General features: G+C 34.3%; 2 protein-coding genes across 2 annotated transcripts; both read left to right on the top strand.

The window, feature by feature from the left end:
• The first annotated feature begins 8,937 nt into the window (after positions 1-8,937).
• On the top strand, positions 8,938-18,755 carry LOC105142318 (importin-5-like). The gene is made up of 20 exons (XM_011049894.1): positions 8,938-10,335; positions 10,914-11,117; positions 12,382-12,486; positions 12,596-12,661; positions 12,740-12,904; positions 13,164-13,238; positions 13,332-13,486; positions 13,752-13,887; positions 13,982-14,051; positions 14,149-14,276; positions 14,380-14,436; positions 14,675-14,860; positions 15,043-15,135; positions 16,152-16,237; positions 16,326-16,392; positions 16,472-16,538; positions 16,643-16,779; positions 17,080-17,171; positions 17,287-17,353; positions 18,079-18,755. Exons 1-20 carry the CDS (start codon positions 9,109-9,111, stop codon positions 18,238-18,240), a joined length of 3,345 nt encoding a protein of 1,114 aa, XP_011048196.1. The 5' UTR covers positions 8,938-9,108; the 3' UTR covers positions 18,241-18,755.
• A 2,954-nt stretch (positions 18,756-21,709) lies between these two features.
• Positions 21,710-22,972, top strand: LOC105142317 (ethylene-responsive transcription factor RAP2-11). Its single transcript, XM_011049893.1, has one exon. It carries the CDS (start codon positions 22,003-22,005, stop codon positions 22,864-22,866), a length of 864 nt encoding a protein of 287 aa, XP_011048195.1. The 5' UTR covers positions 21,710-22,002; the 3' UTR covers positions 22,867-22,972.
• The last annotated feature ends 69 nt before the right edge of the window (positions 22,973-23,041 follow it).

Genomic DNA, 23,041 nt, shown 5'->3' with positions numbered 1-23,041 from the left:
ATTATAGTTTAAAAAGATTGTCATGACAAATTAATATTGTTATTATTAATTTATTATTTTTTACATGTAATGAGTTAGACATGAATATTAAATATATTTTTTATTTCTCTATTGTGTCTCTATTTTTTGAATTGTTATATACTTTATTTTTAATCATTATTAAGTTCATCACCATTTATTTTTATATGAAATTTATAGCAAAATACTTATTAATTCATTAAAACTACTTTCATTTTATATCCATGTGTATATAATATTACCCATACATATATTAATTCAACAAACTCTTAAGCTATCATAAATCATGATATTTTTAATAACTAAACATAAAAGAAAAAAACTAAAATTAAACATTAAAAAAAATAAAAAAAATGAAGGAACTTTACCTGAAGCATAAAATATAAAAATTATTCATTTAACTAATTAATAGTTTAGAACTTGAAGAAAAATTTACAAAGAAAAGAGAAAGAAGAATAGTAACTCAAAGGAAAGAAGAAAAGCTCTTGATTAATTAATGAAGAAAAGAAAATAAAAGACTAGTAAAATATAATTAATGTATATATATATATATATGTGTGTGTGTGTTATAATGTAAGTTAATAATCGCTAATCTGGGTTAATTAATAAGCAACAAAGAAATTTAAATATAGTAAAATATTATTAATATTCTAATATAAAAAATATTTTATGAAAAAAAAAGGGGGCAATCGATCCCTCTTGACTGTTTCCGCCATACTTACAAGCCAGCTAAAATCGATTGAGCTCGGGGGATTTCTTTTTTCTGATCAACTATTAAGATTGATGTAAGCAAAGAAGGAAGAACTAAGCACAAAACCCTAAGCCTCCTACTTTTTAATTGTTTCTTTTCTCCTTGGGTAGCAGTACAGGAGCATGGAGGAAGGAATTGAACACTTGAGGATTGGAAATGAAATGACCCAAGTGCCTGTTGAACGATCCTAGCGTTTCTAACACCTCAAATTAACATGATTAAGATTCCGAAAGGAGATCAAGAACTGAACAAGAAGAACAGATCAACACAAGGAGGTCATCGCAGGTTCGTCGATTGAAAAGCTAGACAGAGACCGAGTTTGACTATGCTTTTTTGTTCGAATTAGATTCTTGTTATACAAAGTAGTTTTATTTTAAATAGTAAATTTGAGAAAAGTAAATTATTTTTGAATATTTATTAGTATAATAAAAAATAAATTAAAAAATATTTTTTAATATTTGGTTATATTATTGAGAATGAACCGAAAAATAATTTATTAACATTTTATTTTTTTTAAATTTATTAAAATAATGAGAAACAAATTTTATAAATTAAAAAGTTGAAAAAAAATATAATTAAAAAAATATAATTTTATATATTATCTTAAAAAAAACTACCTAAATTATATCTTCAAATCTAATTATTAAATTAAGATAGTTATAAGATAAAACATACATTAAGAATTTTTTTCAAAATTCATTCAAACTTGGGATGGATGGGTTTAAATTCTTCGTCTTTTTTTTACCCTTAAAATCCCTCACTTTCCCACTCCAACTCAACTTTTCTCTCAGACTTCGGATTGACGGGTATAAATTCTTCCTCTCTTTCTTCCCTTAAAGCCCCTCACTTTCCGAATCTAACTCAAATTTTCTCTCGACTTGGGATGGATGGCCCAACATTTTGCAAAGTCCTTTGTATTTCTAATTTTATATTAAAATAAAAATAAATAAATCACTATCTATGTGTGTTCGTGCGCTTTCGGTCGCACTTGCCTCTCCAGAGAGAAGAAGAAAATCATTGTCTTCCTCCGTGTGAATACACAGATTACACCTAACTATAATTAATACAATGCCTTCAACAATACCTTTGTTTGCTGCCCCTGCCCCTGCCCCTGCGGGACTGGAGGAGGAGGAGAGTAAGTGCTAAATCTTGTGTCATTTAACAAAGTTGTTCATCGTTGATTATTATGGAGAGCTTAACTTTTATCTCTCTGATCCCTTTGTTGGTGTTACTGCTAGATCCAGTGATCTCCTTCCTCGCTGTTCCCACTCCCTCGAGTGCTACCGATCTCCATCTCCCGCCTCATGTGTACCGCTCGAACGGAACTGTCACCAAGGAAATGCAAAAGCAAAAGAAGCGGGAAACTGATAGACGTTATCGAAAGAACAAGAAGGTAAATGCCAGTCTCACCAGCACTGCTCATCATGAGGTTAAGAAATCCAAAGAGCGAAAGAGTCTTCCTCTTTGTGTGAATTATTTTGGCTTATGCTGTGCATAATTTCACAATGGAAGCTAACATTTCAGCTCGGCTCTCTGTATTCAGTACTGTTTTCTTCTCCCCCACCAACCTACTCCTTTTCTTTTATTATTCAAGCAGGAAGCAGTGCAAGAAACCGAGAACAAGCTGGCCATGACCATCATTGAAAATGAAAACCTGAAGAGCACCGTCGAAGAATTCCGTCAAGAAATATTCCATCTTACAAGCCAGCTAAAATTGATTTACCAAAGGGTAACTTCTTTTTTCTTTCTTTTTTTTGCCTGATTAAGAAGGAACTAAGCCCATAAACCCAGCCTCCTTGTTTTAATTCTCCTTCGTTTTTTTTTGGGCAGTTCGAGACCATATATACTGAGCTGGAGAAAGAAATCGAATGCGTGAGGACTGAAAATGAACTCACCGAGTGCTTATTGAATGATCCCAGCACCATTAACATCTGAAACATGGTTACATGGTTAAGGCTCTGAAAGAAATGAAGATTTGAAAAGAACAATAGAACACAAGGAGCCAATCACCACAGGGCTGACAGACAACATGATCACAAGGCCTGTACGTTCAGATGGGATTTCATGTAAGTTGTATGTATATAATAACAACTGGACTGTGCTACAATTAATCATGTACGTAGGTGGTACAATTTGCTGGTAGGGGTGGACATGAATGTATGCATGTATGTGTTGGGAAAACTTGGAACAACCGGACACCAATTTACCCGAATCAATTTAGCGGAATACAATTATAATTCACAAGTCCCAATTCTTTCCCTCTTTGTGCAGTAAAACAGAATCAAACAATGATGAAAAATAATGCAAATAATCACAAAATCAACACCAAGATTTTTAACGTGGAAAACCCGATGCGGGAAAAACCACGGGACCGTAGTCCACCTAAAAACTTCCACTATCAACAAATAATGGGTTCACAATCATTCTTCCTCAGATTCACTTCCACTATCAATAAATAATGGGTTCATAATTATTCTTCCTTAAATTCAACTAAGAGATACAACATATATATATATTATCAATAACAACTTATTCTCGGATTATAACAAGATTAAAAGAGAATTATTTAATAAAAACTCACAATACTGACAGTCTCATTTTCTGTCAAAACGGCCAGCTTTCACACCACCAATTTTCGATCCAACCGTCCAGAATGAAGATCAACGTGTTTAGAAGCTGCTGTCAAAATCTCAGCCCGATCCAACGGTGAACGAACTGGAAATCGAAGGAAAAATACAGGCTGCTCTACTGCCTTTTCTTCTCTGGGATGGATGGCCCAACATTTGGCAAAGTCCTCTGTATTTCGAATTTTATATTAAAATAAAAATAAATAAATCACTATCTGTGTGCGTTCGTGCGCTTTCGGTCGCACTTGCCTCTCCAGAGAGAAGAAGAAAATCATTGTCTTCCTCCGTGTGAATACACAGATTACACCGAACTATAATTAATACAATGCCTTCAACACTACCTTTGTTTGCTGCCCCTGCCCCTGCCCCTGCGGGACTGGAGGAGGAGGAGAGTAAGTGCTAAATCTTGTGTCATTTAACAAAGTTGTTCATCGTTGATTATTATGGAGAGCTTAACTTTTATCTCTCTGATCCCTTTGTTGGTGTTACTGCTAGATCCAGTGATCTCCTTCCTCGCTGTTCCCACTCCCTCGAGTGCTACCGATCTCCATCTCCCGCCTCATGTGTACCGCTCGAACGGAACTGTCACCAAGGAAATGCAAAAGCAAAAGAAGCGGGAAACTGATAGACGTTATCGAAAGAACAAGAAGGTAAATGCCAGTCTCACGAGCACTGCTCATCATGAGGTTAAGAAATCCAAAGAACGAAAGAGTCTTCCCCTTTGTGTGAATTATTTTGGCTTATGCTGTGCATAATTTCACAATGGAAGCTAACATTTCAGCTCGGCTCTCTGTATTCAGTACTGTTTTCTTCTCCCCCACCAACCTACTCCTTTTCTTTTATTATTCAAGCAGGAAGCAGTGCAAGAAACCGAGAACAAGCTGGCCATGACCATCATTGAAAATGAAAACCTGAAGAGCACCGTCGAAGAATTCCGTCAAGAAATATTCCATCTTACAAGCCAGCTAAAATTGATTTACCAAAGGGTAACTTCTTTTTTCTGCCTGATTAAAGCCCATAAACCCAGCCTCCTTGTTTTAATTCTCCTTCGTTTTTTTTTGGGCAGTTCGAGACCATATATACTGAGCTGGAGAAAGAAATCGAATGCGTGAGGACTGAAAATGAACTCACCGAGTGCTTATTGAATGATCCCAGCAACATTAACATCTGAAACATGGTTAAGGCTTTGAAAGAAATGAAGATTTGAAAAGAACAATAAAACACAAGGAGCCACGCACTGCAGGGCTGATAGGCAACATGATCACAAGGCCTGTACGTTCAGATGGGATTTCATGTAAGTTGTATGTATATAATAACAACTGGACTGTGCTACAATTAATCATGTACGTAAGTGGTCCAATTTGCTGGTAGGGGTGGCCATGAGTGCAAGTACGCATTGGCCCAATCATTTGTGCAGCTTAGTGAGAGGCTATGCACAGTAACATATCTCACAAAAATAAATATAAAATAATTGTTTATGTGATGGTTAAATGATAAGAATTTAAAATCAAGGGGTTTATTCTTTGTGATCTCAAGTTCAAGTTCTTAGTTGCTTATATAATAGTCACTAGAGACTTACATAGTCATTAACTTCAGGGTCCATAGGATTAGTCGTGGTACGCGCAAGCTGACCCGAACATTCATATTAATCTAAAAAAATATAAAAAAATATAAAATTGAGAATAAGCTATCCATTTTAATATATATTTTTATATTATAAAACAGCTTAGTGCATGGGAGGATATTCAATTTTTTTTATTAAATTTAATATATTTCAATAATTTCATTGACAAGTTACATTTCCATTGGCATATCATTAATTAAAACGCAAGACAAGGGAATTAAATAAATTAACATGTATAAAAATTAAATACTCTAATCTTCTTCTTCTTTTTTAAAGTTTTTCCCCGAAACTACCATGTGGCAACTCATTTATATATGCAATTGCCACTTGCTTCTGAATATTAGAGGGTATAATTTTCTTATAATCAAAGGACGAAAACAGATTGGAATATTACCAACAGTACTGACCCTAAGCTAAGGGATTCCGTTGATCATGGAAAAAAAAAAGAAGAAAAACTTGAGTAAACAGTAATTGATTGTTGTGCATGGCAGCTTCCATTGTCGAGGGACTGGACTGTTGTATAAAATAAGATGAGCAAAGCGTGTTTTATCCACATAAAGAAATGGCATGGAGTGTGGTGGCTTATTTTGCCACCAAACTTGGCGTGTTTAAGCAACCAAATATAATAATCTATCCAAAAAGTATGTGCGGTGTGCATGTTCATACACCGTTCATTTAGATTCTCACAAGCCTAGAATTTGGAGTCTTCGACATGGAAATTGGTATATAAAATAACTTTGATGTCATTTTCATTTTACACTTAAGTAGATCCTCAGCAGCAGCTTCCTGCTCCGGAGTTTATTAGAAATTGATTATCTTGCACAGTTCCCGGAACCTCATGACAGCTCTCAAGTTAAATATGCTTGGCTATAACAGTATTACGATCATCATCTCTTGAGAATTAATAATGTGCATCCCAATTTACATGCAAGTGTACGATGGATTTAAGTTAACATGTTCTTCCTCCTCTTGAAAGTAACTGCTCGTTCATGGATGGTGTCCGGTTACGACATATATAAAAGAAAAGGTATTTAATTTACATTTTATTATAAAATTACGAGAAAATAAAAAAATTTCCAGGAGTTATCTTTTAAATGATTTCATTTTTGTTAATACATCCACTTATTATAAAAAAAAAATAAAGATAATTTTAAAACATAACCAGATCTTAGATGATCAACTAAGACTACTCGTATAAGTGTTTAATATTATGATAAAGAATGATTTTTAAAATTATTTTTGATTTAGTGAAAATATATTAATTTTTTTTTATTTTTAATATTAATTCATCAAAATTATTAATTTAAAATTTTCTAAAACAAATCTATATATAATTCCAGACAAAAAAAATATATATACGTTGCTAAGCATTCTGGTATGACGATGGATGATCTCTTGAGAATCTATACAAGTATTTAGTATTGCGATAAAAAATGATTTTTAAAATGATTCTTTGTTTAGTGAAAATATATTAAAATATTTTTTTATTTTTAATGTTAATCCATCAAAATTATTAAAAAAATATTAATTTAAATTTTTTTAAAATAAATCTATATATAATTCTAGAAAAAAAAATATACATAGCTAATCAGTCTAGTTGGGGGCTATCCATGACAACATCACTGTCGACTGAAGAACCAGGCTAATGACCAAGCCTTAGAGATGACTTGGTGAGACTTGAAACTGAGCCCGATACGCACTACCGGTTGGTCCATGTCCTTTTAATTTTTTTAAAAAATTAAATTATTTATAGAATTATAAAATATTTTTTAATTTTATCCTTATTATTTTTTAATTTATATATAATTTATCAGATTATAAATATTTTTCAACTCTTTATGATTTTTTAATCTTTCATATTTGATTTTTAATTTTTTTTATTATTTATTTTTTGTTTGCGATCATTTTTTAATTTTTATAATTTCATTTTCTTTATATTCTTTTCTATTAAATTTTATGCACGTTCTTTTTGTTGCTATCTTTTTTTTCTTATAAGTTTTTTAATTAATATTTTTTCACAATTTCATCATTCAAAATTAAATTGCTTGAAAATTAAGTTTTTTAACTGAACTCAAATCTAGAATTTTATAAGTTACGAGTTTTAGAGATTATATCATATCTAGAATGTTTACTTGGATTTACCTGTTTTTTTTTTCTTTTTGTAAGCCGATGTTTTAATAATTTTTTTTAAAAAATTTTAGTCTTGTTTTGTTATTTTTTAAGAGTTGCCTTCTGTTGAGTTATTCATGGATTCATTATTAAAATCATCAATTTTTAAATTTAATGCAAGTTTATTTTTGTTTTTTTATCTTTTTTTTAAAATAAATTTATTTTAGTTTCATCATTATTATTTGTTTATTATTCTTTGTACGGTATTATTTCAATCTTATATTAATAGTCATAAAATTTATAAGTTCACTCCGTTTAATTAATTTTTATTTTTTTAATAATTTCATGATTTAAGGGCTTGTGAGGCTAGTCTAATGGATTAAGATCTTTTTTTGTTTTGTTATTTTTTTTATGATTTTTTTTATTATTGCTGTATTTTTTGGTTCATGAGATTTAAATTATTACTTTACCCTGGGTCTTAAATTGTTTTAACCTAGTATGTTTTAACGTTATTTTTTTTTTTTGTTCACGAAGGACCGCGGGGAGCAAATCTAATATACACTGATAAATAAAAAAAAAAACAATGTGATGATCAACAAATCCAATTACAGATTTAGTGTACAAATCAAATCTCAAACTATATGGATTATGGTAAAGTTACGTAGCTTAGGAAGCCAAACACTAGGAATGGCAGAAGAGTTGTGTTAGTAGTGAAATTACTTGACTTTCATGGCAGTTTAATTACGAGTCAAGATTTCTTTTTATCTCCTGGTAATAATTCTTGTAATGTAATAATACCAATAAGCACACTCTTCAATCTATACACGAACCCTAACAACAAGGGGATGAAATGAGTTGGATGCCCTTGAAAGTGAAGAAGAATTGGTATCATGTCATGGTGCTACCATCATCTTCACACGTCATAGCTCCTAAACCCTCTAAAGACAAAAAAGACTCGGCAAATAATTGAGGCTAGCTAGGTCTACATCATCACACTGTGCTACGCGCCCTGACCATTCAAACATTATTCTCCCTGGACTTCCGTTATCATTACGATGTATAAATAAAATTAAGTTTAGGTTAAAGGTAAGTATTTTATTCGGTGCTTTTAGAACAGATTTAGCAACTGTTAAATATTTGTTAAAAATCGATGAGAAAATACTTTATCTTCGTTCATGAAATTTTACCATACAATACACTTACTCTTCAGGTTAATAGACATTTAGGTTTTCTACGAGTGTATCATTGAAATAATTTAAGATAAAATTATTTTAAATAGATTTGATATAAATGATGTATTTTTTTATTTAAAAAATATCTTTTTTATTTACATACTCAGTGAATTCATGTAAAGTTAATTGAGGAAAAATAATTCATGATCAAATAAAAAATTAAATTGGAAAATATTTTTTTTTTTTTATAAAAAGTACTATTTTTTTATTAAAAAAAAGCCTCATAGAATAAAACTTGGGTTGTGGAAAATATGCACTTAACAAGGTATTGTGTTTATAGTTGTATTTTATAAAATAAGCTAGCTATAAGTACATGATATATTTAATATTCTATATATATTGTATAAATTAAAAAAATAAAATATTAAAAAATTATTTTTTAATTTATTTTATATGATGTATCAAAGTACTAGAAAGTATTTTTTATATTTTTATTAAATATAAAAATTAATTAATTTTTTAAAAATAACTAATATTCAGCAAAGAAACATATATTTGAAAGAAAATACCATTAATCATAACACCCAAATTCCAGGTCATCCAATCCTACCCTTCCCCTTCCTTTCACACCCGCCCCCTTTCCTCCTTATTTCCCTCTCTCCCCCAAAAATACCCTAAGAGAGGGGAAAAAAAAATCTCTCTCTCTCTCTCGCTTTCTCACTGCCTCTAATCCCTAAACCCCCCAAAAGAAACCTAGCCACCTCCACCACTACCGCCACCCACCACAAACCCTAATTCTTCACCACCATGGACGAGTCAACTCAATTCCAGCAAACTCAAGTCGCTGCCATCCTCGCCGGCGATCCTTCTCAATTCGAAATCTTAATCTCTTCCCTTATGTCTTCCTCTAATGAAACCCGATCTCAAGCCGAGCTTCTGTTCAACCTCGCCAAACAACACGATCCTAACTCACTCTCTCTCAAACTCGCTCACCTCCTTCAATTCTCTCCTCACCTCGATGCTCGTGCCATGTCAGCCGTCCTCCTCCGTAAACTCCTCACTCGAGACGACTCCTACCTCTGGCCGCGCCTCTCGTTACAAACTCAGTCCTCTCTCAAATCGATTCTGCTTGCCTGTCTCCAGCAGGAATCTGTTAAATCGATCACCAAGAAGTTGTGCGACACCGTTTCCGAGCTTGCTTCCGGGATTTTGCCTGATAATGGATGGCCTGAGCTTTTGCCGTTTATGTTTCAGTGTGTGACGTCAGATTCTGTTAAGTTGCAAGAATCTGCTTTTTTGATTTTCGCACAGCTGTCGCAGTATATTGGAGAGAGTTTGGTTCCCTATATCAAGGAGTTGCACGGGGTTTTTCTACAGTGTTTGGGATCCAGCACGAACTTCGATGTGAAAATCGCGGCTTTGAACGCTGTGATTAACTTTATCCAGTGTTTGAATAATTCGTCTGATAGGGACCGGTTTCAGGATTTGTTGCCGTCGATGATTAGGACTTTAACGGAGGCGTTGAATAATGGGAATGAGGCGACAGCACAGGAGGCGTTGGAGTTGTTGATTGAATTGGCAGGGGCGGAGCCCAGGTTTTTGCGGAGGCAGCTGGTGGATGTTGTGGGGTCAATGTTGCAGATTGCCGAGGCAGAGAGTTTGGAGGAAGGGACTAGGCATTTGGCTATTGAGTTTGTGATCACGTTGGCGGAAGCTAGGGAGAGGGCACCGGGGATGATGAGAAAGTTACCACAGTTTATTAGTAGATTGTTTGCGATATTGATGAATATGTTGCTGGATATCGAGGATGATCCAGCATGGCATAGTGCAGAGAACGAGGATGAAGATGCGGGGGAAACGAGTAATTATAGTATGGGACAAGAGTGTTTGGATAGGTTGGCGATTTCTTTGGGTGGGAATACTATTGTTCCAGTTGCTTCGGAACAATTGCCTGCCTATTTGGCGGCTCCTGAGTGGCAGAAACATCATGCTGCTCTTATTGCGCTAGCTCAGATTGCTGAAGGTTGCTCTAAGGTATATGGAAATAAACGAAGACTATATTCTTTTTTTTTTCGAGTTGTGATTAATGTCTTGATGACATGCTTTTCAAGTTTGGTTATGTATATATGCTTTTGAAGGGTGCTCCAAGATATAGGAAATATATTGTTTTTTCGTATAGTTGTAATGCCTAGTTATATAGTCAGTTGCCGTGAAGTTATATTTTTAATGTTAACTGTTGCATTATGCATTTGATTTTGTCATTTTGGAATGAATTGCTTTTACAAATGATGTTCAGGTTTTTTGTTTCTCAGTAATGTGTAGTCATATCATTAATAATAAGCTGTTTTAAGTTTCATTATGCTATTCTGTAATGCTGTTTGTATGCGTTTGCTTTCTTTATGTCGGAATGTATTGGATGTTGGTGAGGACCACTCAGTTAATGTCGCCGAATATTCTGACTATTGTTGTTTCAATCCTCAAAGCCTTGAAGGGATTTGTTTTGGGAAAGTTTGAAATGGAATTGTATTTGTTTGTGCCATAACATATCCAGGATTTTTATTAGAAAGATTTTGATTTCTCTTGTTATTTATGTTATTGTTTTGCTGATATAGGTAATGCTAAAAAATCTGGAACAAGTAGTTACAATGGTCCTAAACTCATTTTATGATCCACATCCCCGTGTGAGATGGGCAGCTATTAATGCAATTGGGCAGTTGTCCACGGATTTGGGTCCAGATTTGCAAAACCAATACCATCAAAGGGTTTTGCCTGCATTAGCAGCTGCCATGGATGATTTTCAGAATCCTCGAGTGCAGGTTAGCCATGCTCATTGCTTTGTGTTTTTTCAAGTTACCAATTCTAAATTTGGTAGACAGTATCTCGATTAGAATATATTTGCTTCATGTGATTTTGATTAAAGCTGATTCTCTGTTAAAGTAGCTCCTGTTGTGATTGATCTTGATCCTTTCAGTTGAGTGAATAGTAACTATATAAAACACTTGCGATAAGCTTCTAATTGTGGACTTATGATCAAGTAAAGCTCATGTCACTTTCCAGCACCTATATTGATTGCTTCCTTTCATACATTGCATCTGTTTGTGCCAAAACCATTCGACTTGTTTATTGGACTTGAAAGATTTGTTAATAGACTGAGATTTTACCTATTTATTATCTATACATCTGATTTGATGACTGTCTCAATTGATTAACACTAGAGAATACTTCAAATCTCTAAGTTGCCCAAGAATAGCTAATGATGTTAGAAAGTATTTGATGTCAGTATCTGATTTTTGAAATATATACATAAAACATGTCACAATGGTAAGAGTAAGAGGGTAACTTTTATGGCCATTCGATTGTTTTTAGCTATAATGTAAATTGCTTTTTGTGGCCCTAAGTTTTTGTGGTTGAGACATCTTATTTTTATTGCTAGAAGACAGGGGGCTGGTGTTGACTGCTCTAACTGGCATGGATTATATGATTATCTCCTGTTGCATCTATTCTAGCTCACTGCAGTACTGACTGAATTAAGTCTTTTGTTGGGAATGGGTGGTCTGCATAAAAGAAGTTATGTGTCTAAACAATTGTCAGCTATACGAAGCATTTCCCCTGAATCTGTTGGAAAACATTAATGGGTTGGTTGATGTTTTTTCTTTCACGTTTTCAGTTAATTTTGAGGGGATAGAAATCAAGAACAAATGTTGATTGTCAATAAATTTCTGTCATGCAGACATGCACACAAAAAGTGTTGGAAATAACAATATGTATCTAACACTGGTTTTAGATTACTTAGATGATGTTATGGCATGCTCTTCATTTTCTTTTCCTCTTTTATGCTGGTGTTGGATTTCTTATATGATGGGATAAGAATTTGGAAAGTGATCATACAGGGATCACAGCTCATTTCACTTATTTTGGTACCTATTTTCATGTTCATTCCCACTATCAATATGCATTATTCTATATTATTACTTTTTTTTTTATTGGGTGGGGTTAGTGTTTATATGGGAGAGACGCTGTAAAAAATTATGCTGTTGTTCTATCCAGTAACTGATTAGTCATCTTATTCTTTTGTGACAGGCACATGCTGCCTCAGCAGTGCTTAACTTCAGTGAGAACTGCACCCCAGAAATTTTGACACCTTACTTAGATGGAGTAGTGAGCAAATTGCTTGTTCTTCTACAGGTATATTCACAAGAGAGTAGGAAATAAAATTTCAAATAATTTTTCCAAATACACTTTTTAGCACAAACACTAATTTCGTATGTCTTTATATGGCATATATGTGGTGCAGAATGGAAAACAAATGGTGAAAGCGGGAGCATTGACTGCTTTGGCATCAGTTGCTGATTCCTCTCAGGTAATGTATAATATCTGCTTGGTTTCTTATTTAGTTAATCTTATGGAAGATTTGGTCTAACAGTCTCTAGTTTCATAGGAGCACTTCCAAAAATACTATGATGCAGTTATGCCTTACTTGAAGACCATCTTGGTGAATGCAAATGACAAGGCTAACTGCATGCTTCGTGCCAAATCTATGGAGTGCATTAGTCTAGTTGGGATGGCTGTGGGGAAGGATAAGTTCAGGGATGATGCCAAGCAGGTAGGTTTCATTGCATAACACAACACCTTTTCTTTTTTAAGGAGTGGTTCCTTGAGTTTATCATGACTTTCATGGAATACCTTTAAATTGTGGAAACTTTTTATGACCCTGGGATAGGGGAGAATTTATCAATGATCTGCTCTTGGTTTATTTTGGCATGCTTATTCTTATCACTATGTACTAAAATACTCCCCCATAAATGGACAAGTCTGGTTCTTATATTTTGGCATGTCTTTTTATCTTTTCTGTTTTTGTCCAGGTTATGGATGTACTTATGTCATTGCAAGGATCTCATATGGAGTCGGATGATCCAACAACAAGTTACATGCTCCAAGTATGCTTTGATCACTAAAAAATGTGCAGAAAATATCTTAAAATCATCTTGTTATTTTCTTGTCTCATGATCTTTTATTCTATGCTGTCATAGGCATGGGCCAGACTTTGCAAATGTCTGGGACAAGATTTTCTTCCTTACATGAGTGTTGTCATGCCACCTTTGCTTCAGTCTGCTCAACTCAAGCCTGATGTAACCATTACATCTGCAGATTCAGATAATGACATTGATGATACTGATGATGAAAGGTGTATATATTTTCCTTGAACCTGATTTCATCAATCTTTTATGTAATTTGTTGGCAGAACTCTGTCAAGTTCATTTACTTAGATCAATAGTTCAAGATGCACGCATATGTAAGTTATTATATTTATATGACTGTAACTAGGGCACCCCCTCCCTCTCTCTCGGACATGCACATGTGCATGATTGCTTGTGGTCACATGCATCTAGACACAGATGAACTCATGTTCGGTGTCTTGTGTCTTGCTAAGATTTGTATTTCTGTTACAGTATGGAAACCATCACCCTTGGTGACAAAAGAATAGGGATCAAGACTAGTGTTCTGGAAGAAAAAGCTACTGCTTGTAATATGTTATGTTGCTATGCTGATGAGTTGAAGGAAGGATTCTTTCCATGGATCGATCAGGTTTGTCAGTGAAACATATTAACAACTGTTATATTTTATACTCGTCGTAACTTTCCAGTTCCATGATGCTGATATAATGACATTTTACACGCAGGTTGCTCCAACTTTAGTACCTCTTCTTAAATTTTATTTCCATGAAGAGGTTAGGAAAGCAGCTGTTTCAGGTATTGATTTGATAATGTGGATCTCTTTTCCTTTGGTTCCCCGGTCCTTATTTGAAATTCGACAATACTCACTGGAGTCATTTACTTTCTTCTCCAGCCATGCCAGAACTTCTGCACTCTGCAAAATTAGCTGTAGAGAAGGGACTTGCTCAAGGTCGCAATGAGTCTTATATAAAGCAGCTGTCTGATTATATTATTCCTGCTCTGGTTGAAGCACTGCACAAGGTCACCTGCATTTCTTTTCTTTTTCCCTGTGTTGGTATAATCTTACTTTTAAATTAATGTCCATTTGAAGTGATGAAATTCTTGACTATTAAATTGATTGCAGGAACCTGATACTGAGATCTGTGCAAACATGTTGGATGCATTAAATGAATGCTTACAGGTTTGTTGTATTCCTTAATGAACTTATTTATGTCAATTTCTTTGCTTTCCCACTGTGTTTTGTGTTTGTAATTCATCTTGCATCAAATTCTGGATAGAAGTTGGAATTCATCTCACTTGTGAAGAGAAAACTGGGAATTGATTTTTTGTTTTTGGAATCTTATGTTCTTGCCCAATCTGTGCTGCAATCAATGTGAAATCCCTGAATGTGTTTTGCAATCTTCTGTTTCTTCTTGCAGATATCTGGGACATTTGTTGATGAAAACCAAGTTCGATCCATTGTAAATGAGATAAAACTGGTCATCACTGCCAGCTCCAGTCGAAAAAGAGAGAGAGCGGATAGAGCCAAAGCTGAAGACTTTGATGCGGAGGAGAGCGAGTTGATCAAGGAGGAAAATGAGCAAGAGGAGGATGTTTTTGACCAAGTCAGTATATATCACAATAACATGGACTGATTTCTTCTTCATAAACTTTGAAGTTCATGTTCCTGATTTCTTCTTCATATCTTCTTCATAAACTTTGAAGTTCATGTTCCTGATTTCTTCTTCATATCTTCTTCATAAACTTTGAAGTTCATGTTCCTTAGTTGTATAATTTCTGGTTTCAGGTCGGTGAGATCTTGGGAACTCTGATTAAAACATTCAAAGCCTCTTTCTTGCCTTTATTTGAGGAACTATCATCCTACCTAACTCCTATGTGGGTAAGTCTTCATCCACGATTACAAGTCTTTTCTGAGCTTTGTCGCCTTGAGGAATCTTATATTTACTATTATATTTTTTCATTGGTTTTTTCAATGAGAAGGTTGATTGTGTGTTAGTAACTCCTGATACTGGATTTTTTATTAGTTTCCGTGTTACCTATTTGATTTTTGTATATCATTAAGTTTTTATTGCTGTTGTACTTATTTTTTGTTTCAGTCATCTTAATGGATGATATGATACAGTATAACTTCTCTTTTGGTTTGTTTTGATGTGTTAATGTTGCCTGAAAGCTATAAAATTTTCGGTATCTGAGTTCTGTTTGAGCTCCTATCTTAAATGTGTTGTTTGCATTGCTCTTATACAAGGCTGTAACTGGTGTTAACATGGATTTGTTGGTTTAAATATTCATTTCCTACAACTATAGTTTAGAAAATATAGAAAGGTTAATATTCTGTAGATAATATTTTTGCATTCCATCCAGGGATTGGAATGGTGGTGTTTATTTGCAAATATGCCAGTTATGGTGGCCACTGTAGCTGTTTAATGGATGATAATGGGGTAGAGAAATGCTCTAATAAATTGGCTTTAGCTTTTTTGTTTTTTATGGTGTAAATTGCTGACTATTTACGTGTCTAAAACTAATTGGTACTAATTAGCATGCACACTGCATGATTTAAGGTGGCATGAACTTGTTGAAATCTGTGCATATAACTGATTTTGACATTTCCATTTCACATTAGCATACATTCTAAAGATAGTTGCTTTCTCTTGGTGTATGCTAAATTGTTTCCATCCTTATGAGCAATTTTTTTTTACCATAGAGCACCAAGGGTTGCAACCAATATTCAGAAATAGAATTTCTTATTTGTGAGAAAGAGTGGACAAGATCTTCAAGTAAAAAGTTCAATGCACCGAAAGCACAATTTTCATCCTTGTCCATTGATTGACAACAATGCTATGAATACTTTTGCTAGTTTTATTCGTGTTATTTGCCTTACATGTTTCATGAATGTAGGGCAAGGATAAGACTGCTGAAGAGAGAAGGATTGCAATTTGCATTTTTGATGATGTTGCAGAGCAGTGTCGTGAAGCAGCTCTTAAGTAAGCTTCTAGAGAACACATTCTTACGTACTAGTTTTCATTATCTAGAACTATTGTTTGATGCTACTGTTACAATGTGGATGGACAGATATTATGACACATATCTTCCTTTCTTACTGGAGGCATGCAACGATGAAAACCCAGATGTTCGGCAGGTCTGTGCTATTTATGCTCTGGTAGTTGTTTGACTCAATTTTGCAATATTCCCATCGAAGTTGTGTGTTTATTTTTCAGGCAGCTGTATATGGACTTGGTGTTTGTGCAGAATTTGGTGGGTCCATGTTTAAATCTTTAGTTGGAGGTAATTTTTGTCCGTGTCCTAAAGTAGTTGATTTTTTACTCTAGTGGGAGTAACAGCACTGATTATTTTTGTACTTGCAAGTAACATTTATTAGTTCTTTCCAGAGGCTCTATCAAGACTTAACGTTGTCATAAGGCATCCTAATGCTAAGCAACCAGACAATGTCATGGCATATGATAATGCTGTTTCTGCTTTAGGGAAAATTTGCCAGTTTCATCGTGACAGTATTGATTCAGCTCAGGTATATGATCTCTGTCTGTCATTAAGTACATTGCATTGTTCAAGCCTATTCCCATCCTTTTATGCGTGATGAGCTTCTGAGGGTGCTGTATGCTTTCTAGTAGAAAGTGAAGGATAGTCTGCACCTGGAAATTGTTTTTCCAAAGAGAGCTCACTGAAAAATTTATGGCTGTATCTTGTAGGCATAGGGCTTGTTTTTATGAATTATTAAAAATAACTGTAGAGGTTTTCCATGATTTGATTTGCTACTGAGTTTGGTATTTCTTTCAGCACTCTGGTTGACACTTGTCTTGTTTGGCAGGTTGTTCCTGCATGGTTAAACTGTTTGCCAATAACAGGCGATTTGATTGAGGCAAAAGTTGTTCACGAACAACTTTGTTCAATGGTGGAGAGGTAAGGAGTAGCATCCCCCTCATTTCTTGTTTTGGTTTATCAAAACTTTAGTTTGCCTTGCTTTGACCAATTACCATCCATTAATAATGAACTTGTACCCATCATTCATTTACAGGTCAGACATTGAACTTTTGGGACCCAACAATCAGTATCTTCCTAAGATTGTTTCAGTATTTGCTGAGGTTAGTTTATAATTTATGCTTCCACCTGACTAACTTACAACTCGAATAGTTTTTATTACTCAAAAGCTGGATTTCTTAATGCTTGGTTGATCTGATCTAATAGTCAAGTTTTTTATCCAATTGACAAGCATTGTAATGAAGTGAAACAGTGACATGTTAGAACTCCCTCCCAACTTTGCTTCCAACTTAACTTGGGAACTGTATCCTTCCTGAACACCAGTGTCTGACATCAGGCATCATTGACTTTATGGTTATGTATTTTATTGCAATATAGATGTTTACCCTTTACCAACTCCTGATTACCTATATTGTCATTGATTCAAGTACATGCTAATTAGTAATTGATTCTCTCATCTGTCTCTATACCCCAAGTTAAGTCCCTCCCTTTACCCAGCATGCTCACACCTACAGCTGTGCTTGAGTTTGATATGAGCTTAACACATGCTTCATATTTTGGTTTATAATTTCCCTTTGATTTTAAAAGGAATTTGTATGGTTAGATAAGCATGATGGAAACTCAACACAGACACCTACAGCTGTGCTTGAATTTTATACGAACTCAACACATACATTAGATTTTGGTTTATAATTTCCCTTTGATTTTAAAAGGAATTTGTATGGTTAGATAAGCAATGATGGAAATGATCAAATACATCTTGTATGGTAGATGTGGGTTATGTTTGCAAATAGTTTTTCTCATGGAGGGAATGCTACTGTTCCTGTAGGTTTTATGTGGTAAGGATCTAGCAACTGAACAAACTCTAAGCCGAATGGTTAATCTGCTGAGACACCTTCAACAAACCCTACCACCAGCTACCTTGGCCTCAACCTTGTCACTGTTGCATCCGCAACAACAGCTGGCATTGCAATCCATCCTCTCAACATAGTCTCTTGGGCTGGAAGCGATGGCTCTGGGGAAGATGCAATCAAACCCCGGTCTGTTGTTGGAATATTATTCATTACCCATTCTTTTGATAAGATGGTATCGGTTCCCATCATTTGTTTTTGCATGGCGCTCTACAACCACCTGGCGTCAGTTTGATTGAGTGTGAAAGTCACTGCCATTGAATTTTTTTTTTTTTGGTAGAATGTGTACATGAGTTATAAGTAATATTTTATACTGCATCCATCAAGATCGAGTCAAGGAGGAAAAAGAAAAACAAAAGATTGTAGGTAATGTTTTTGTTTGCCTGTTTTCTTCTTTTTTTGTTGGTTGGTGCGTCCGTCCAGTCTGAGGGTTGTCAGTGAGGCAATTCGTGTCACAGTTTTGTCCCCCATCGTGATGCTATTTCTGGGTTTCATACAAATAACATCTGAGATTTTGATCAGTTGTCTGCACAGAAATTTTGAAATGGTGATTCTTTGATTATAATTGCAATATTGGATTTACTGTTTTAAGTTCTTTGAAGTCTTGATACTACACTCTACTCAATGAGATCTCGTGCTGGAAGACTGCTAAAGTAAGTTACAAGTAGATTTTACGCCCTTTTCTTCATTAGCTCATGATAGATACTGTGCATGGCCTCATAATTTAGCGAGCAGTGCCTCTTTGTTTGCCTTGTTTTTTTCTCTCGTGGATCACTTTTCTGAAAGCGGAAACTTCGTAACCTGGACTGTACTTTGTCTTTGTGGCAATCGGAAAGAAGAATTCTCATGTCTGCCCTCTTGTTTTTGTTTGGTCCTTGACAAAGTTACAAGTTACAAGTTATTATTATTATTATTATTATTCAAAAGAATTATTCAGTATGCCGAGAATTGTACTATTTGCTCTCATAAGAACATAGATTTATAATTTATTCTCAAAGGATGAAGTTGTTGTTCTGTGTATTTTATGTACATTAAAAATATTATATTGTCTCTGGGAGCACAAAAAATTAGCCTTCGGTTTAGGGGTTTTTGCGTTTTTTTAAGATTTATTTATATAGTTAAATAACGTTTGTGTCCTTTATGTTTGCAAAATATTGTTTTTTAAAAGAGAGACTGTCTTGTGCTGGCCCTTTGACTTTTAGGGAGGGAGGGTAGTTTTGAATTTGCATAATTGTTTTTTCATAATATTTGCATGTTCTTAAGGTCTTTTTGATAATTTACGTTATTATAATATTAAAAACCAAGAAAATAGGCATATGTGCACCACAGTGTAGGTGTGTTATTCTGGTAGCGTGTGGGGGCACATATGATGGTCAAAGAAGGTGGACGGCCTATTCACCTAACACAGAAGATGACGACGCATATTTTAAAATTTATTTGAGCACCGGTTAGATAGTCTTTTTCCTCCCTTGCTTTTTTCTCCTACGCATTGGTATACATGTAAAGTTTTATTTTGGGTTTTATTTTTATTTTTATTTTTTTTATTTCATTATTTTTTAATTTTATCCTTGAAAGTTTAATTTAATTTTATTTGATTTACAATTTTGGTCCTTATTTTCTTATTTTTTTATTTTTTTTGTTTTTCAATTTTGTCCATAATTAGTTTTTTAATTATTTTTATGTATTTTTTAGTTCTTATTATTTTAATTTTTTAATTTTTTTATGGTTTGAAATTTTTCTTAGTGGTTTTTTAATGTCTATCATTTAATTATTGACCTTTGAGCATGTTTTATTAAATATTATTTAAAAAAATACTTGTGTCAACCCGTGATGAGTTATCCTAAGTATGGATGGTAAAGTTAACCCGAGTTAGCTTGTATTTACTTACTAAGTTTTTTATTTAATTTTAGTATTTTCTTGTTGTAAGTGTTTTTTCATTGATTTTTATGAGTTTTTTTTTTAATTTCATCATTTTATATGAAATAATTTGCTCTTTTAATTTTTGTTATTTTTTCATCATTTTTTTATTTGGTTATTAAAATAATGGGTTGATAAAATTAACCAAGGTTAACTTTGGTTTTTTTTCAAATATTTTTTGTTGGACTTTGTTTTTTTGTTAGGTATTTTTTTTGAATTTTTTTAATCTCAATCTCATATCATAAATGGTAAGTTTATCAAGGGAGACAGAGTTCATTCAGGTTTACTTCTTCCACATTATATTTTTTTTTTTTTATCTTTAATGTTATGTTATTAGATCTGATTTTTTTATTTTTCTTTTTGTTGGCTGTTTTGGTCTTAAATTATGAATTGTATTTTAGTCAATTTAATTTGATTTATCTTGAATTATCATCAGAATATTATTTAGAAAGATTAAATACTGTCCACCAATAGTGTTTTCATAAAAGAGCAGTAATTTATCAAGTGTAGAAAGAAAGGAAGGGAGACAAAACTCTGCAGAGTGTATGGAGTCGCTCCCTACACAAAATTATTCCTTTTGTTTTGAGAATTAACAAACACAACTTTGAACCGTACTTGAATGCGACAATGGCTACTCTGCAAATTACAATCTTTTTGGCACTTTGCTGATGTTTTATTAGATTTTTTTTTTTTTGACTGCTTGTATGCATCAATTGTCAATAATAACCTTCACCAACATCCAAATGATACCATCAGACCTTTAACCATAAGCCATGCCTATAAAACTTGATTCGGTCTTCATCCTGAACTATTTAGATTATATGTTGGATAGTCAACCTATATTTAAAATCTTTTAAGAAGATCAAAATGTTATTTTGATTAAAAAATTTTAAAAAAAATCATATTGATTTTTATCAAGTTTTACCTTGAATTGAATGAGTTGTATATTAATCCAGGTTTTTCATCTAGTGAAGCTAGATTACTTTTATTTTTTTTCTCAGCTGACTAACCCTGATCAATTTAGATTTTATAACTATGCCTTTAACTAGTTCTCTAGTTTAGTTGACAACTCTGACAAGTTACAAGACTTGTCTTGAAACAAAAACATTCTTAAAACTAAGGTTTTATACTCTTCAAACTCGCTCTTGTAATAATTGTTCACACGACAGTTTCATCTTTACTTTTTAACCTTTTATTGAGCATCGCCAAACATTTATTGAAATAATTATTCACAAATTACCATAGCTATAGGGATTTCTAGCTATGGTAATTTGTGTTGGTTTTACAAGCGCAATCTATTCTAGGCTTAATGGAATAGTCTAATGATATCTAGCTATGTTGTGGGCTTGAAGGAAGGTGGGTGGTGGTCACTGCTGTCTTGTCTCTATGACTCCAGGTGGGCAAAGGAGTGGCAGCGCTTGCAATCACTGGTAAACCATTGCATTTCACGAGTTCCTGTTGTCACTTGTTTGTTTGATAATGCGAGTGAAGATTCCTCCGAGGAGAGGCAAAATCAGATGCCACCAAAATCTGGGATGGAAGGGCCCAGCCATACTCTTCTTTGAAGGCTAGGGCTCCAGGTGTCTTGCCTTGGTGCCTTGCACGATTCTTGCTTTGTTTTCTCGTTGACCAGCTGAAGGAGAGGACAGCAACTTGAAACTTAAACCAATAAGAAAATGCTGACTATTGTTTCTCAGGTGTTCTCCTCTAGATATGGCTTGCATGTCCCTAAGAGATGTGTTTACAAGTGGGTCTCAACTTCAACTTTGATCTCTGAGTCATGCTTAAAACAGAACAAATTCAATGGAAAATGCTGACAAGTAAAAAAGACGAGACACCCACTAAGATTAAACCACTCCTTTTCTCTTTATAAATCCACCCTCTCTCTAGTTTTTCTCACTCACTCCTCACCCAACACTTGCAAAATGGAATACCATGAATTCCAAAAGCAGCCAAGAGGAGTCTCACACAGCAAATTCAAGGACAGACGCTTAAGCAACACCTCCAAGAACAAGTTTGTTGGAGTTAGACAAAGGCCTTCAGGAAAATGGGTGGCAGAGATCAAAGACACCACACAGTCACAGAAGATCAGAATGTGGCTCGGGACCTTCGAGACAGCTGAAGAAGCTGCGCGAGCTTATGATGAAGCTGCCTGTCTTCTTCGTGGTTCGAATACTCGAACCAACTTTAACACTCATGTCCCCTCCAACTCTTCTGTTTCTATGAAAATTAGAAACCTTCTCAAACACAAAAAGAGTTTGAAACAGAACTCTTCTGCGACTTCCACCACAAAATCTACCATTAAAACCAGCACTATAGTTAGCAGTAAGAGTAGTTTCAATAGAAACATTAATAGTTTTCTACCTAATGATAGGAACATTGATAGTTTTTCGTCATCCATCGATAACCATGGTAGTTATTTTAATGGCATCAAACAAGAAAACCAAGTGTTTGATAATGCATATAGGCCAGACTTGAGTGGCTGCTGCATTGGAGGGCTTGAACAGGTTACATCCCAATTCCATCCCTCGTGCTCACTCCCGTCTGGGTTTGATCCTCAACTTCAATTTGTTCAAGAAGGAATGTGGCTGCCGAAGAATGTTGGTTTGTTGTCTGAAACATCGTCTGGTCCAGAGTTAGCCGAATTCGAACGCATGAAGGTGGAAAAGCAGATATCAGCATCATTATATGCCATGAATGGAGGGAATGAGTACTTCGAGAATGCTAATGATTCAAGTGATACTCTCTGGGATCTCCCTGCACTCTGCCAATTGTTCTGTTCTAGTTGATTCTCTCAATTTCATGAATGTAGGCAGCAGCTATGTTTTGATATCAAATATTATTTGAGTTTTGATTCATTCAACGATGAATGTTATCCTTTGTTATTACAAGGCATTGGCACAGCTTTTCATACAATTAGTGTCGTGCAGTTCTCACCATCATCTTCTCATTTCTCCCTACAAT

The sequence above is a fragment of the Populus euphratica genome, unplaced genomic scaffold (assembly GCF_000495115.2).
Source record: "Populus euphratica unplaced genomic scaffold, PopEup_1.0 scaffold140.1, whole genome shotgun sequence".
NCBI lineage: Eukaryota > Viridiplantae > Streptophyta > Magnoliopsida > Malpighiales > Salicaceae > Populus > Populus euphratica.
The sequence above is the reverse complement of the archived record's forward strand: the minus strand, read 5'-3'. Positions and strand labels throughout refer to the sequence as shown.

Coding starts and splice junctions, on each gene's coding strand:
- LOC105142318 (XM_011049894.1), top strand. CDS start 9,109: ATGGACGAGTCAACTCAATTCCAGCAAACTCAAGTCGCTGCCATCCTC. Junction 14,437..14,674: donor CATTAAATGAATGCTTACAG/GTTTGTTGTATT, acceptor TTCTTCTTGCAG/ATATCTGGGACATTTGTTGA. Junction 17,354..18,078: donor TTGTTTCAGTATTTGCTGAG/GTTAGTTTATAA, acceptor CTGTTCCTGTAG/GTTTTATGTGGTAAGGATCT.
- LOC105142317 (XM_011049893.1), top strand. CDS start 22,003: ATGGAATACCATGAATTCCAAAAGCAGCCAAGAGGAGTCTCACACAGC.